Source organism: Macaca fascicularis, chromosome 17, assembly GCF_037993035.2.
Source record: "Macaca fascicularis isolate 582-1 chromosome 17, T2T-MFA8v1.1".
Lineage (NCBI taxonomy): Eukaryota > Metazoa > Chordata > Mammalia > Primates > Cercopithecidae > Macaca > Macaca fascicularis.
In genome coordinates, this window is record NC_088391.1 from 5,930,700 (window position 1) to 5,947,302 (window position 16,603).

General features: G+C 42.3%; 1 protein-coding gene across 5 annotated transcripts in view; it reads left to right on the plus strand.

Annotated features, from left to right (window-relative positions):
- Positions 1-16,603, plus strand: part of ATP8A2 (ATPase phospholipid transporting 8A2) — a 651,919-nt gene that overhangs the window by 403,574 nt on the left and 231,742 nt on the right. For all 5 annotated transcript variants that reach the window (XM_045376972.2, XM_045376974.2, XM_065533079.2 and 2 more), the window contains one exon: positions 3,720-3,830. In XM_045376972.2, coding sequence (XP_045232907.2) covers positions 3,720-3,830 — 111 coding nt within the window. The remainder of the gene's footprint in view (positions 1-3,719; positions 3,831-16,603) is intronic.

The window sequence follows — 16,603 nt, forward strand, 5'->3', positions numbered from 1 at the left end:
TGAAAAGTGCGTGCAATCAATCTTCTTCCTTTGCCGATTTCAAATAAATCCTCAAGATAATTTCTGAAGTCGGTAAGAGAAGGAATCCTGACTTTATAGGTGGGAAAACTGGGGTTCCTTCATATCAGGTGACTAACTTTAGGTCCAAGCAAGCGAGCGTCTTGGGGTCAGAAAGCAACGGACCTGAGTGTGAACTTGGGGGCCGGCCCCCCACACACCTGCCTGTTTACTTTCCTGAGTCAAATGCTTTGAGGCCTGTGGGACTCGCACTTCCTGTAGTCTGCCAGCAACCATAGATGTTATCCACCCCAGCATTATTAAATACTTGAGTTATAACCTCATATGGCTGGAAGGGATCTTAAGAGGTTTCCTAGGAGTTCCAGGCAAATATTTGTCTGTCTTTTTCTTTAAAATGTCTAGGGAAGGGAGATCCCCTGACCTGCTTTATTGAAACTGCATACGAATAGGATGTGTTATCCAGAGCAATTGCTCTCTTCAAATTAAAAGTGTGAAAGAAGGGTGGAGCTGGGAGCGAGGCTCTAAAACGCCACTGGGGGTTTTCCTGCCCCTCCAGCATCATAGTCACCTCTGCCAAAGGAACTGACGCAGCCCGCATGTGTCTGTGCATCCTCATTTCTCCTGTCCATGGTCCCATTGCCGATTAGGCAGGGGTGCTGTTACTTCAGGGCAGGTTCCTGCTAACCTCACACCCTTTCCACCAACCAGCATGCTGCCCCTACCTTCATCACCAAGCCAGAAAAGCCACAGCTTGATTAATTTCTTTGCCACTCTTGAAATGATAAACATCTCTGGTTGTTTATCACCTTGGGCTTTATCTGTTCATTTTAATGTGGATGCATTTTTTTTTATTACGCTTTGGAGGAAGTACCCTGTAGGGTTATTATGCTCAGAAGGAAAAAAAATTTACCTCAAAGACTTACCTTGGGAAAGTTGTGAACCAGGCAAAGCTCTGGTTTTATTTCTTCCCTGCCTGCCTCATGCTTTTATGCACATGGGCCGCCCGAGACTGAGCGCCGTCCTTTTCCAGCTGCCTCGTCCTGGGCAGCCTTGCTGCCGTCCCTGCGTCATGGTGCTCCCCTAGCCCTCGGCTTTCCCTTCTCCTCGGGAGAATCATTCCTGCCCCCTCCCCTCCTAATGTTTTCGGAACGACCCCATGAAGACAGCATTTTGATTTAGAATATACCTTTTTTTTCCCCTGAAAACAAATCACTGTAGCGCTGAAGTCGAGGCTTTCCGGACGACTCAAGCAGATGTTTTCTGTGCCCACTGAAGTTTAACATCAGGGGGTCCCGGTCAAATACAAACTTCCTTTTTATTTGTTTAGCCGGTTATTTTATGATTTCCCATTCCCCTGTGGAATCCTTAATGAGCCTTTATGGGGAGTTTTATTTTTCCACGTACACCTACTTCTGCCACTTCGAAGCGGTGATTTAGATTCCGAGTGCGTGGTGAGCCCCGCGCCTTCCTCACCTCCTGGAAGGACACGCTGAGCTGCGACCCCGCCTAGGATGGGGTCCTTTCTTTAGTGCTAATGGGGATTATTATGCAGTTTCCTCCTGAAAATATTTTGTTTAAGTATTGTATTGTCAGTCTGGTCATTTCTTTTCTATCGAGAGTGACATTTAATGTATTTATTTGTTTTCTTTTCTGTTTTTTTTTTTTCTCCCCCAAGAATTTCACTCTCGTTGCCCAGGCTGGAGTGCAGTGGCGGGATCTCGGCTCACTGCAGCGTCCGCCTCCTGGGTTCAAGTGTTTCTCTTGCCTCAGCCTCCCGAGTAGCTGGGATTACAGGCACCCACCACCACATCTGACTACTTTTTGGATTTTTAGTAGAAACGGGCTTTCACCATATTGGCCAGACTGGTCTTGAACTCCTGGCCTCAGGTGATCCGCCCACCTTGGCCTCCCAAAGTGCTGGGATTACAGGTGTGAACCACTGTGCCCAGCTGAGAGTTACATTTAATTTCAAAAGTCATCTGAAATTAGTAAGAAGTGTATGACTGCAAAAGAATTTCTAATGTTCTGGGGCATCCTCAATACAGCCTGCTTGTCTCTCCTAGTAGTGTAATAGGGTTCAGGCTTGTGGACTTACTGACACTCTGACTTAGAACAGGAGGCATTAAGGTTTTCCTGCAAGGGAACCAAGAAGGAACTCAAATCCGGGGTAAGGCATATCAAATGTGTAGAAGCATGATGTAAACAGGATTGCCCCTAACGGCACATTTATACCAGAGCAGGACACCATGCACCAGACCAGAGAAACTCGTTTGCCTCCCTCCAGCGCAAGGTTTACACTTTTTGGGACCTTTTTGAAACGGCACACAGAAGGCAAAGCCAGGCTAAGGGGTGGCTGAGGAGATACGATCCAAGTGGTGTCCAGAGACCCCCTCCCCCAATGAGGATTCCTGGATGTTACTGGAATATCTATGGCTCCAACTCAAACCACAGCAGCCATCACATCACTCCCAGCTTGGGACCCACCAGCCGCTCCTGACTGCATAGCACTCTGGCCAGAGGTGCTCTGTACTGGGTGGAGGCAAAAAGAGAAGACAAAATGGGTCAAGAAGTGGAGGCAAAGTGTGTGTGTGTCTTAGGATATCTGTGTGTACATGTGTATTTGTGTGTGTGTCTGTGTGTCTGTGTGTCTCTGTCCTGTGTGCCTCTATCTCTGTCTAGGTATGTGTGTCTGCCTGTATGTGTCTGTTTTTCTGTGCCTGTGTGTGTGTCTGTGTATCTTTGTGTGTATATCCGTGTGTATCTATATGTGTGTGTGTAACTTTTTAACCTACGCAGTTGTTAGTGGAAGTAGTGTGTGTGCACCTGTGTGTACCTTTCCTTTAAACAAGACTCTATTGTGTGAGTGTCCCTGTCCCTTGTTCTTTTTGTCACTGAAAAATCTGTGATTGCTTAGATGTCTGACTTTCACTGTACTTTTCTTTCAGTTTAGTAGTTCAACTTTGTTTAATAATTAATCCCTATTGAAACACTATTCACAATAGCAAAGACATGGAACCAACCCAAATGCACATCAATGCTGGACTGGATAAAGAAAATGCAGTACACATACACCATGGAATACTATGCAGCCATAAAAAGGAACGAGATCACGTCCTTTGCAGAGACTTGGATGGAGCTGGAAACCATTATCCTCAGCAAACTAACATAGGAACAGAAAACCAAACACCACATGTCCTCACTTATAAGTGGGAGCTGAACGATGAGAACACATGGACACAGGGAGGGGAACAACGTGCACTGGGGCCTGTTGGGGAGGCAGGGGGAGGGAGAGCATCAGAATAAATAGCTAATGCATCTGGACCTTAAAACCTAGGTGATGGATTGATAACTGCAGCAAACCAACATGGCACATGTTTACCTATGTAATAAACCTGCACATCCTGCACATGTATCCTGGAACTTAAATTACAAAAAAGCATTTGTTCAAATAGAATTTCATAACAATTAGAAGTCCAGCAGTATGTTTCGGGAAAACGATAATTATGTAGATTTAAGAGAGGATTTTAGTTGTTCTCACTGGGCCTGAAAGCTCTGTCTTCAGAGAATGGTTTTCTGAGATTCCTGCAGAATCTCGTTTCCTCTACCTACATTATCTGACTTCTGTTCGTAAGAACATTCTGTTTGTGACTTTTGTTCCTCAATGATGGGCTCTTCTGAACTTTGTAATTTTCCTTTTTCAGTTTTCCTACTTAGAGAAGCTTCTGTTGGTTCATGGAGCCTGGAGCTACAACCGGGTGACCAAGTGCATCTTGTACTGCTTCTATAAGAACGTGGTCCTGTATATTATTGAGGTAAGAAGGAGTATTTTTTTTTCCTTGAAGGAAAAGGTCTTTTCAGAGGATATCTTGAGGTATTTAAAGTCATTTCAAGGCAGGGTTTTGTTCTTGTAAAATTAAAAGATGCTGCTGTGACTTTCTATAGCCTGGGTCACATGTAAGCTCCCGTGAAGCTGGGCTCACCATCCTGGTCTAGATCCTCATGCTGGATGACCAAAGTGGGCATCTGAAGCCTTTTTGCCCTACCCAGACGTGCCTTCCTCCCTAGCTCTCCTCCTGTGTTCCTCTTTGCCATGCCTCTTCCTCTGTGTCCTTGGCTGGGGTAGAATCTTGCTGACACTCACACCCCTTCCAGAGCGATCAGATCCTAGCACCAGAGACCTACACCTCGCCAGGTTAACATTGAGGTGTTGCTGGAATGAACGGGGGAGCCTGATTTCTGCCTTATTTCTCACAGACTCTGCAAGTTTTCTAGCATCCATTCACTGCTTCTAGGATACTTGGGCACTGGCACTTATGTGCGAAGGGTGTGGGGGTGAGGGGACGGTGGGGAGTAAACCAGCGAGGTCATTGACAGTATTGCAGTGAGTTCACATTCTGTTGTCAGACAATTTTCCAAGATGCTGATTCAGTTACCAGTAAAACAAACGTGCTTGCTAGAGGAGTGGGCCCAGGAAGAAGTGGAAAAGTCACTTTATGTTTGCTATTAGTGGGATTACAGCCCTGCTATAAAGGGGTGGCTTTTGAGGCCATCATGACTAATCGATTTCCAAATATGTTTGTCTATGGAGGAAGGCAATGTTAATTGTTTATGGTGTTTTGATGCTTCATTCTACTATGGGTTATTTTATGTCTGATTTCTTGACTCTTACTAAAAATAATAACCAAGGAAGAAATCAACTTTTTCTGATGTAAGCTCTGACAGTACTCAGTTCAAATAACTAGTAATAACAAGCGCCTTGCTAAGGTAGCTGTAACTAACAACTTCTTTACCGGGTTTTCTAATCTTTCCTACTCAGTCATTCAGGTCAAGCATGTAAGTTCTTGTCACACATCTGGTAACCAAACTACTAAGGAGTGATTTCCCCAAATTGTTCAGGTTGTTCACAGCCCAAGACAACCCGGCGAAAAGAGTAAATGAAGCAGAAACATAACCTGTGCTGCTTCATTCCTCAGTTGCCCAGAGTCCAACTGGAAACAGCAATGCATTTTTCTAAGTTGCACAAGGGCCAGCCTATTCGCCATGATGTGTGCATTTGCAGAGAGGATGCCTCTTCTAGTTCACACAAAAGCCCCTTGTGGGCTAAGGAGCAGACCTGATTCTTTTTTTTTTTTTTTTTTTTTTTTGTGAGACGGAGTCTTGCTCTGTTGCCCAGGCTGGAGTGCAGTGGCACGATCTCGGCTCACTCCAAGCTCTGCCTCCCGGGTTCATGCCATTCTCCTGCCTCAGCCTCCCGAGTAGCTGGGACTACAGGTGCCCGCCACCACGCCCAACTAATTTTTTGTATTTTTAGTAGAGATGGGGTTTCACTGTGTTACCCAGGATGGTCTTAATCTCCTGACCTCATGATTCACCCACCTCGGCCTCCTTAAGTGCTGGGTTTACAGGCCTGAGCCACCGAGCAGCCTTGATTCTTAAAGAATGTTCCAAGCAATCAAAAGGGATCTGGTTAAAGTCCTGAAACTGACCCGTTCTTCCTAATTTGAATCTTTTGTGGGAGGTGTCCTGTCTGCTTAAGTGTTATTTCCCTAGGAGGAAAATATACAGTAGAGGCTTGAGAGATTTGGTGATATAATTGACATTTTATTCGGTGTAATGAGGTTAAAATCAATAATTTAAAAAATTATTCATAATTTGCCTGCTGGTCTTGTGCTGTAATATTCAACTCAGTTCACTCTGGGTAAGAACTTGTAGATGTTGGTGTGAGAGCTTTAGTGGTTTCTCTTTATTTTTACAATTCCCTTTTGGTACTTAAAATTCCCCTTTGGTACTTTGTTCCCCTCCTGCTCCCACGTTTTTTTGCGTCTTGTGGTAGGAGTCACTCCTCAACGTCACTTAGGGTCATGGACGATAGTGCAAAGAGGTATCGTAGGGTCATGGACCATCGTGTAAAGGGGTACTGGAATCCCCGTTTCTTCATGCTATCCCAGGCTTCCCAGCATTTTGTGCTCCTGTAATTGCTGGCTTTCACGGTTTCTTAATAATCTGGTTTTCTTCACAATCAGCACATTACAGATAGTCTGGACTTCTTATCAAGACATTCTGCATGGAGCTCCCAACCCTTTCACTTTTCAGATCGTCCCCTAGGTCCCCTTCTTAGTCATTTACACCTACTATCTTGCTGGTGGGTTTTTTTTCCCCCTTTTTTTGACTTCAAGTGGGCTGAGTCTGAGAAAAGTGCAATTTTAGTCTGCCTGAAAAATCCTATTTGGAAGGAGGCCCTGAAAGTGCCACATGCATGCCTCAAATTAATATTTCAATTGTAGCTGAGCAGCAGTTGTTAAATGGTCTTTTGTAAACAGCCTTTTAAACATTCTTTATCAAGTTAAAGAAAATGTAAAAGTCTCCACCACTCCATGCCCAATTTTCTGTTTAGTATTTCTCAGGGATATTAATTTGAAAACTGAGAAAGAAAAGTCCTTGACCGAGCCCATGTGGTTGGAGCATTGACTCAGGCAAAGCCTACCGACCACTGCCAAATTACTTCCTTGGCATCAACATGCACTTCAACTATAGTTTTAAAAATAGGAAAGTACTACTTACTTGCATGCCATTTTAGTGTGTTGTGAACTGCAAGATCAAAGATTATTGTAAGTTGATTTGCTTATTTGCAAAGAATACTTTTTTGTTCTAAAGGCAACCCTTATAATTAATTACTTAAGTGAGAATAAGTTAAACACATTACTTATTTATCTTAAATGGTTTTCTTGTAACTCAAGGAGCGATTCTTTACAATAGCCAATATGTTGTCATCTCAAATGCCCTATAAGGTACATAACTGCTAATCACTTAAAAATGTAGTCTAAAGGCAATTTGACAAATTAAAAAAAGAAACCTACGCATGTGTGCATGCACACACACATTTTATGGCCTTAGCCATTATTATGAGGATCATTATATATAGGACTTGAATTGCCAATAAAGATTGTAGGGAAGAACTGTAAGCCTGTGATGTAATGCAGTCTACTCAGTTGGCATACTAATCTATAAAAGTGGATTTTTCTGTATAAGGAACACATGGATATATTCACGTTGCTATATGGAACACAAATGGAAAGTTCCCTCCACTCTCACCCCCAAGCCTCCTTCCATATTATCTGTCCTGACCTTTCTCTCTGTAGGTATGGAGATATTTATGTATACAAACAAATCAAGGATTTTAGATAAATGTCATCATGCTGTGCAGAGCCTCCTGCAACTCATTTCACCTGATAGCGTATTCTGGAGAGCATTCCCAGTTACTATGTATAGACCCAGGGCATGCCATTTCACAGAGGGATTTCCTGCAATCTATTCAGTCATTCCCTGCACTGATAAACATTCCGCTTCTCTCCAGCTTCAAACCCCAAAAGCCTTGTGGAATAACAGCTTTCTCACTAGCCCATAAATATTCCACCCAAATGAAATGGATCAAATTAGACCATTTTTACCACAGTGCCTTGAACATAACACATGCTTATGTATGTTTACTTATACAACAAGTGATTTGTTGTTAACAAATCTTATTTAATGCTTCTTGAGTGTGCCACATAAAATTCAAGCCAAAATAACTATTGGTTTGAGTGATTTAAAAAATAGGAACAAAATTATGCCATACATGGTTTCGTGTTAGCCCTATTCATAGGTAAAACTGAAAATACTACAATCTGTACGTCCATCCCCCTGCGACTGCCTTAATTTAGTACTGTTTTCCTGGTGGATTACAAAAATCGCTAGTTTCACTTCCTTGACCATCTCTGCTGCAGTTAGGATACGATTTCTGAAACATACATCTGATCAATTCCAGTGTCTGGCACAACGTCTGGAATGGAGGTGCTCGAAAATGCTGGCAATGAAAGAGTGATGAATGCCGCTGCGCCCTGCAGCCCCTTCCCAGGCTCCCTGTGCCTTCTCATGAAATGCCCATCTCAGTCGCGTCACCTTCCCCTCTGTTGTCTGGGTTCCAACTGTCACCAGCCTTCTCTGCCAGTGTATCCTCCTCACTTTGTTTGTAATCAGTGTTACTGAAGTATGATTGATGTACAGCAAGATACACACTTTTTAAGTGTTCCTTTCTATGAATTAAAACTGGGTTTTTATCGTTAGAAACAGACTGGGGATTTTGTCTGTCTCCCATAGACGGTGACAAGAATGTCTCAGAGAGCTCTGAAGACAGATGGCAGTGATGGTTGCACCAGGCTGGGTGCTAGAACTGCAGTGCAAGTGTCCACATGGGACCATACACTTAAAAATGGCCAAGGCGGCAGACTTTGTTATCTATATTTTACAACCATTTTAAGATGCTAAAAAAAAGAGAAAAATGTCACAGACACTTGGCTGCTTTCATCGCCTTGAGAGAGACAAAAATGTATAAGGACAGACTGTATGCTTTGGCGAGCTTATTGAAGATTTGGAAAACAAATTTTACACGTAGTTTTGTTCTGCATTAAACTAATTAAATGCTGCATTTCATGGTCGTGGCCGGATGAACCATATTTCTCAGAAGGTAAAATCCTGTCGTTGTCTAGAATGCTCAGAGCTTCAGAGCCTTGCAGGGCAGCCACCTGGGAGTGGGGTTGGGGTGGGCAGGGCAGGAGGGCGGAATGTATTCCCTGTGTCTGCACTGGGGGTGGGAATGGGATGAAATTAGCAAAAGCAAGGAGATAGAGCTGGGTAAGGATATGTGAGTGACCAGGGAAGGGCATCTGAATGGCTCATTTGGAGTTGTATTGCCATTAGAAGCTGGGATTCCTTTTTTTCCTTCTCTTTTTGCAATAATCAAATTACATAGTAAATGTGATTTAGGAAAATTTGTCTATCAACATGTAGGGCAGATGGCAAGCAGAGAACTTACGTGTAATTTTGTAGTTTTAAGCCTGGGGCATAAATCATGCCATTATGTAACTATCTCTCCACGTAATTTATAAGCAGAAAGCAAAGACAGATTTTTAAAACTCTTTGATTTTGACAATGGGAGGAATTTGCCTTAAATGTAAAGATTAGGGGTAAAGAGGTTAGGAAAGGTCCCATAAATTTTTGAAGTCCTGATTGACCTCTGTGTGGTATCTCTTAAGGAGAAGGGTTGCGTAAATTCTTTAGCCCTCCTACACTATTTAATAAACTATGAGTTAGTTATTTGGAGTTTTCTTAATAAGAGTACAGTTTCAAAGCACAGCAGCATCAGCATTTTAAGCACGTATTAGGTGGCATATGCATTTGTTCGTGGACTTTCTGAACGCCTGGGAAAAGGTTATTTGGAATAGATAAAATTTTTAGTGACCGTAAAATTCAAATAGAAAAATAATAGGGGCATTACTTGAACTTAACCTATATTTCAAAAAAAATTATCATAGGGATCTCTTGTAAACTTTGGTATAACATAAGGAAAATATGCCAAATTATTTTTGAAATAGAGATGAGTCTGAAATCATAATGGTGATTAGTTGGTGGTTCCTAATACAAAGAATAAGCATAACATATTTATATTGATGTGAAAAAGTGGATATTATGTACAGCTTGGAGTCTACTTATTTTTGGCAACACATATAAGAAATTTTAGTGTTTTCTTGGGGGTGATTAAACTGATACGGGATAAAGGCCAGGAAATGAGATGCATATTTAGCATGAAGGTCTGGAAATACTATCACTGAAATAGACATAGAGATTCTAAGACCACAGCAATTTGGGGACCAAATGAAACTGAACCGCAGAATTTAGTTGATAGCCATTTAAACATTTGTCAATATCTGACAAGCCTAAAACAAGCAAACAAACTTTTATTATACTGCAGCAGAGGTTCCCAACCTTTCTGGCACCAGACACTGGTTTCAGGGAAGACAGTTTTTTCCACAGAGGGGATGTCTTTGGGATGATTCAAGCACAATACATTTATCATTAGATCCTCATAAGGAGCGTGCAGACTAGGTCCCTTGCATGCACGGTTTACAATAGGGCTCATGCTCCTATGAGAATCTAATGCTGACACTGATCTGACAGGAGGTAGAGCTTAGGCAGTAATGTCCGCTAGCCCTCTGCTCACCTCCTGCTGTATGGCCAGGTTCCCAGCAGCCACCGACCAGCACCAGTCCAGTCTGTGGCCCAGGGGTTGGGGACCCCTGCACTACAGGATATGAGAAAAGCCTTTACTGGCATTTTGTTTTCCGTGTCTTCGAATTTAAAAAGTGAAATGAATTATGGTTCATTATAAATTGCCATTCTAATCCAAAACGTTTTCGGTAGATGAATACTTTGATTTTTTAAAAATTGTTTTGCAAACATATATTTCCTTTTGCTGTTTTACAGCTTTTTTTTTTTCTGTTGGACCTGTGAGAGATTTTGTTTTATCATCAATTTTTTATTATTGTTTGAAAATAATCATTATTTTGCAAACTTTTTTTTGTTTGTTTTTTGAGATGGAGTCTCACTCTGTCGCCCAAGCTGGAGTGCAGGAGCGCAGCGCTGGTTCACTGCAACCTCCGCCTTCCGGGTTCAAGCGATTCTCCTACCTCAGCCTCTTGAGTAACTGGGATTACAGGAGTGCACCACTACACTCAGCTAATATTTTTGTGTTTTTGGTAGAGACAAGGTTTCACTGTGTTGGCTAGGCTGGTCTCAAACTCCTGGCCTCAAATGATCCACTTGCCTCGGCCTCCTGAAGTGCTGGGATTACAGGCGTGATCCCTTTGCCCGACCTTCCAACATTGTTAGAAAAAAATCATATTTAAGTTGCCCCTTCTTTCCATTATTATGTGATTAGCTTCTTGTTTGGGGAGCCTTAATTAAATATGTTAATGCAGGGAGATGCTATGCACTTGGTCAACCCTATTACAATTTGGTATCTATGTCCTGTTAGTAACCCATGCTTCATTATAAATGATGAAAGAAGTCACTGGCTTTGGGCTGGATTTCATTTTAAATGTTAGAATCAACAGAGAGTAGATGTTTTAAACCACGATCAGAATTTCGTCCGGTAACTTTTTCCCTCTTGGATATATAATGCATGACTTTACCTGTACCTCAAAACAATGTGTTTCATTCGGGGGACACAAGAAATTTCATTACATGGTAAAAGATAAAATCCTAATAGCTAAGTTTTCCTCATCTGTTCTGTACGTCTGCCTTGGCAGAGGTAGCTTTATGTTTCCTGTTACAGCTTTTGTTTGAGGGAATAGATTGGCAGCTATGAGTGCGGTGTTAAAATGTTAATAAGTAAAAGGCAAATTGAAAAAATACCATTGACATATGGACCTTTCTGTAAAAGCTGTGGCTTCATCAAGTGTGGAACCATCCATTTTCTATTAAAAGCTTTAATAAGTATTGAGCACCTACTCTAAAGCTGGCAGAATGCTGAGACTAGGGTACTGGGACATGCCCCACAGAGTTCCCCATCTAATATGGGTTGGGGAAGAGGTGAGTACAGTCATCTCTTGGTATCCACAGGGTACTGGTTCCAGGACACACCCTCCCCACCTTCAGATGCCAAAATTTGTGGATGCTCAAGTCCTTTATATTAAATAGCATAGTATTTGCACATAATCCATGCACATCCTCTTGTGTACTTTACATCATCTGTAAATTACTTAAATATCTAATGCATTGTAAATGCTATGTAAATAGTTGTTACACTGTATCAGTTTTGTTTTGTTTTGTTTTTTTGAGACAGAGTTTCTCTCTCGTTGCCCAGGCTGGAGTGCAATGGCGAGATCTCGACTCACTGCAACCTCCGCCTCTGGGGTTCAAGTAATTCTCTTGCCTCGGCCTCCCGAGTAGCTGGGACTACAGGCACATGCCACCACACCTGGCTAATTTTTTGTATTTTTAGGAGAGATGGGGTTTCACCATGTTGGCCAGGCTGGTCTCAAACTCCTGACCTCAGGTGATCCACCCTTCTTGGCCTCCCAAAGGGCTGGGATTACAGGTGTAAACCATCTCGCCTGGCCCAGTTTTTAAATATGTACTATTTTTTGTTGTTGTACTGATATTTTTACTGTTTTTCTTTCCTGAATTTTTTTTTTCCCTGTGGTTGGTTGAATCTGTGGAGACAGAGAGCCCAGCTGTACAGCGTCAGTGCTCTGATGCCTGTGAGCACAGAGACCTCTGCATGCACAGGCCTGGTGCCAACCCCATCCCAAGAGCGTCTGGGCTTACAGTGTGTGATTACCTGGGTGGTCCCTATCTTGTGCTGATTATTATTGAGTCATAACTGCAATTGGAATATGTTGGTGGGAAAAGTACTTAGAGAAATTTCCCATTGGACAATTGAAAAATGGGAATTCACTAGAAATGTAAACATTCTGAATTCTGCTTTCCTTGCCTCATGCATCCTCATTCTCCAAGTCAAGCACTCTTGGGTCATGGGGACAAGAGGAACAAGACAGTCCCTCCTCTTGGAATCAAATAGAGATTGCGAATAAGAATTCCCACAATTTTAATATGGCATGGTGGGGCTGGCTTCGAGGAAGACAGCTTGCAATGAAAACTGTTAGAAAAGTGGTGCTTTACAGGCTTGGTGGTGGGGTAGGGCCTCAGGATCCCAGGATGACATGAGTTAAGACCTGAAGGATGAGTAGCAGCTAATCAGGTGAAGGGGCAGGAGGAGAGGGTCAGGGAATGTGCCAAAGAGAGCCCAGCACCTGCCTTTCCCATCCATGTTCTCTGTCTGTTCCAGCTCTGTGATAAATGTCAGCAATTAGCCCAGCCCTTAGTACCCAACACAGAAGAAATGCATTATGCTGCGGTTTTCTATTTCAGCCAGAAGAAGGCTGGAGAACTAGTTAAACACGTGCCTAGGAATGTTCTCTGAAAGGCCAGCTGGTTGCTGCTGGTTGATAAAGCTGGGAGTTTATTAGCAAAAGGTGGAGAGGGGGTGAGAGGGCAGGGAGGAGGTAGGTATTAAGCCAGAGAAATACTAGCAGTCTGGAGGGATTCCCTACAAGATACACCATCACTATGAACTTTATAAAAATAGACTCTTACTGCCCTTTCCATGTGACAATCTATGCTTTTTTAAATGATGGTTTTGCAGCCGCCTTACCTAAAAGGATCGTTATGAAGATCCAGCACTAAAAAAATGTTTTTAGGGGTTGATGGTTTAAAAATGGAGTCTTTGGAACTCTATAAAATGTTTAAATCTCCTTGGAATAAAAAAATGAAAGTCCAGAAACAGAGCCCATGTGAAGAACTTCCAGGGCCCACGTGAGCTTCGAGAGGTCAGCCCTGTGCTGGAGCTGTGCTTCATAGCCCGGTTGCCTCACTCCCACCCTACCGGTTACTGTGGCAGATGTGATAGGAATCCAGCCCACTTCACCTCACAAATGCCAACTTGCTTCCCTTCCTTAAAGGCCTCTTGCATTCAGAGATAGCACCCACGTAGTTTAGTACTGATTGCTTGCAAGGGGTGAATGTTACTTTTATTTTTCCAAACTGGTTGTGACTTCCCTAAGGGTAAATAGTCCTGCCTACATTTCAGTAGAGGCACACATGTAAGAACCTGTTGGACATTTTGGTTTTGGGATTTTGTTTGGTTTTTTAAAAGATAAGAGAAGATTACGTAAGTAGCATATTCTTATCTAACTTAAATCTTTCCTGGTATAATTTTCATGCAGAGAACTAAACCCTTCAAGTACTAGAAGATACATTTCTTTCTTTTTTTTTCTTTTTTCTTTTCTTTTTTTTTTTTTGAGAAGGAGTCTCACTCTGTCATCCAGGCTGGAGTGCAACGGCATGATCTCAGCTCACTGAAACCTCTGCCTCCTGGGTTCAAGCGATTCTTCTGCCTCAGCCTCCTGAATGGCTGGGATTACAGGTGCACGCCAGCACACCCAGCTAATTTTTGTTTTTTAGTAGAGACGGGGTTTCACTATGTTGGTCAGGCTGGTCTCAAACTCCTAACCTCATGATCTGCCCTCCTCGGCCTCCCAAAATGCTGGGATTACAGGCGTGAGCCACACCTGGCCTACGTTTCTATTATATTGTGTTTAACCCTATTTTTTGAGAAAATAAAGAATAATTTTGGCTGGGTGCAGTGGCTCATACCAGCACTTTGGGAGACTGAGGTGGGCAGATCTTGAAGTCAGGAGTTCAAGACCAGCCTGGCCAACATGGAGAAACCCTGTCTATACTAAAAATACAAAAAATTAACCGAACATGGGGGCACACACCTATAATCTCCAGCTACTTGGGAGGTGAGACAGGAGAATTGCTTGAACCCATGAGGCAGAGGCTGCAATGAGCTGAGAGTGAGACTCTGTCTAAAAAAAAAAAAAAAATAGTAATAATAACAACAACAACAATAATTTTAATTGAATGATTTAAACACATTTCTACCTTAATAGAACTTCTATTTTGGCTGAAACTCTCAAAGAGATTTTCATTCTTATGTAGTTGACTTTACCAATTAGGTTTTTCCCTGCTAAGTTTTCTTGCCATTTTGGTTTGTGTTGGTCTCATTTTTTTCTTTCTGTTCTTTCTTTTGCCAGTAGAGACTTAGTTGTCTAAAACTTTTGAAATCAGATTTCATTTAAGTGTACGACTTCTGTAACAATGTCTGAGCACAGAGCCACTGATCATGCCTGTCTCTTCATTTTTCTCTCTGTATACCCAAATAGCACCTTTCTAACTAGATTTCAGTAATAACTGATTTAGGGTGGTAGAAAGCCCAAGATCTAGAATGGAGACTTCGTGTATAGGCTGTAGAAAAGGAGAAACAAAGGGATTTTCCCACACTGACTGTAAAAAGTTCGGAGAAACAAAGGGATTCTCACAGCAGTGCTTGCTATTCCAACATCTGCCCTATTCAATTTTGAGTTAATATTTGAAACTGTCCTCGTTGCCTACATAAGTGACCAAGTGACCATCAATACAGAGACTTTTTCACGTACCTGTTTTAATGGCTCTGGAGAATGCCCGATTCTCTGAGTTATTCCCTAGAAGTTTTCAGAGTCAATTCCAAGAGTACTGCACAGACTTTATATTAAGTCGGATCATCCCGAATATTTTATGAAAACCTACCCAGCCATTTCTACATGACACGGTAGCAAGCACAGAGATGAAAAATTTATTTATCTAGATTAGGCAGAATTCTCCTGCGCGCTATGTGTAATGCCATGGGTTGTCTGTATTTTATATTTATATTGTGTGAGTGTGTGTATTATACACACATGTATGTAGAAGTACATATGTACGCACATACATGTATATGATTGTATGGACACAAATACATACAAATACTATATGTACTACCAGGCTTTCTCAGAGACTTAGTGTTCTTTTTATCTTTACTGGAAAAAATGTTGTTGGTAATAGCAAAGACCTTTGGTGTTAGCCATTAATGAGGCAATGCTGTGAAAAATCCTCTGCTATCTAATATGTCGCGATGAAGGCCACCAGTATGAGCTTATGTTGGAATGCAGGATTTTTCTGATGTCATGAGTGTACTCAAGTGACCACAGTTTGAATCTTTTTACTTTTAAAAACAATTCCACACCCCAGTTCTTTAGCTAAGATTGTCATCTGAAGACCTGTGCCCTGTTCATCCTGTTGCACGTGGCCAGAAGGTCCTGAAGAATGGTTTAAGCCATTTTGAAGAGCACGGACATGGGGGGGAAGGAGGTAATCATCATCGATACGTCATCCCTGCCTCTTTCAAACGTTTGTATCTATTTTGTACTTGGTTGGTTTGTTTTTGAGACGGGGAGAAGACAGAGGGAGGACAGGCTCTCAAGGAGTTTGTGAGTTTAGCGCTGGCCTGATAGCCACGAGCAGCATGTTTTCCATCTTGAAGAAAGGAGAGGTGGGAATTCAGAATGGTGCAGCTGCCTTGGTAAAGCCTTACGGTGGCTTTATTTCTACTTGCCAAATACTGGAAACAACCTATATGTTCCTTGACTGAGAAGTGGATAACTGTGCAGTATATCCATGCAGTGGAATATTACTCAGCAACAAAAAGGCGCAATGCACAGGATACAGGGCTTTGCTGTGCAAATGCATTGTGCTAAATGAAAGAACCCAGACTCAAAAAAATGACACCCTTTCGTATGATTTTGTATAAATGCATGATTCCACTTATTTGACATTCTGAAAAAGACAAAAACTGTGGGGACCAAAATCAGATCTGTGGTTTCCAGGGTGTTTGGGTGGAGGAAAAGGGTGACTACGAAAGAGCACACAGGGTTTGGGGGAGTGACAGAAATATTCAGTGTCTTGATTATGGTGATTACACAAGGGTGTGCAGTTATCAAAACTCACAACTGTACATGAAAAACGATGAATTTTACTGTATGCAAATTATATCTAAAAAGAAATAACCATATATATATATAAAAAATATATACATATATAAATATATATGTATATATTTTCCAGTAATTACTTCTTAGTAATTGAATCGGGACAAGGATAACATCTATCAGAAAGGTCTTTTACTGATTTTGAAATTCTGCCCCAACACATTCCCTCTCCTCCTCTCCCCCTCCCCTCTCCCCCTCCCTCCCCCTCCCTCCCCCTCCCCCCCTCCCCCTCCCCTCTCCCCCTCCCTCCCCCTTCCCTCTCCCTCCCCCTTCCCTCTCCCCCTCCCTCCCCCTTCCCTCTC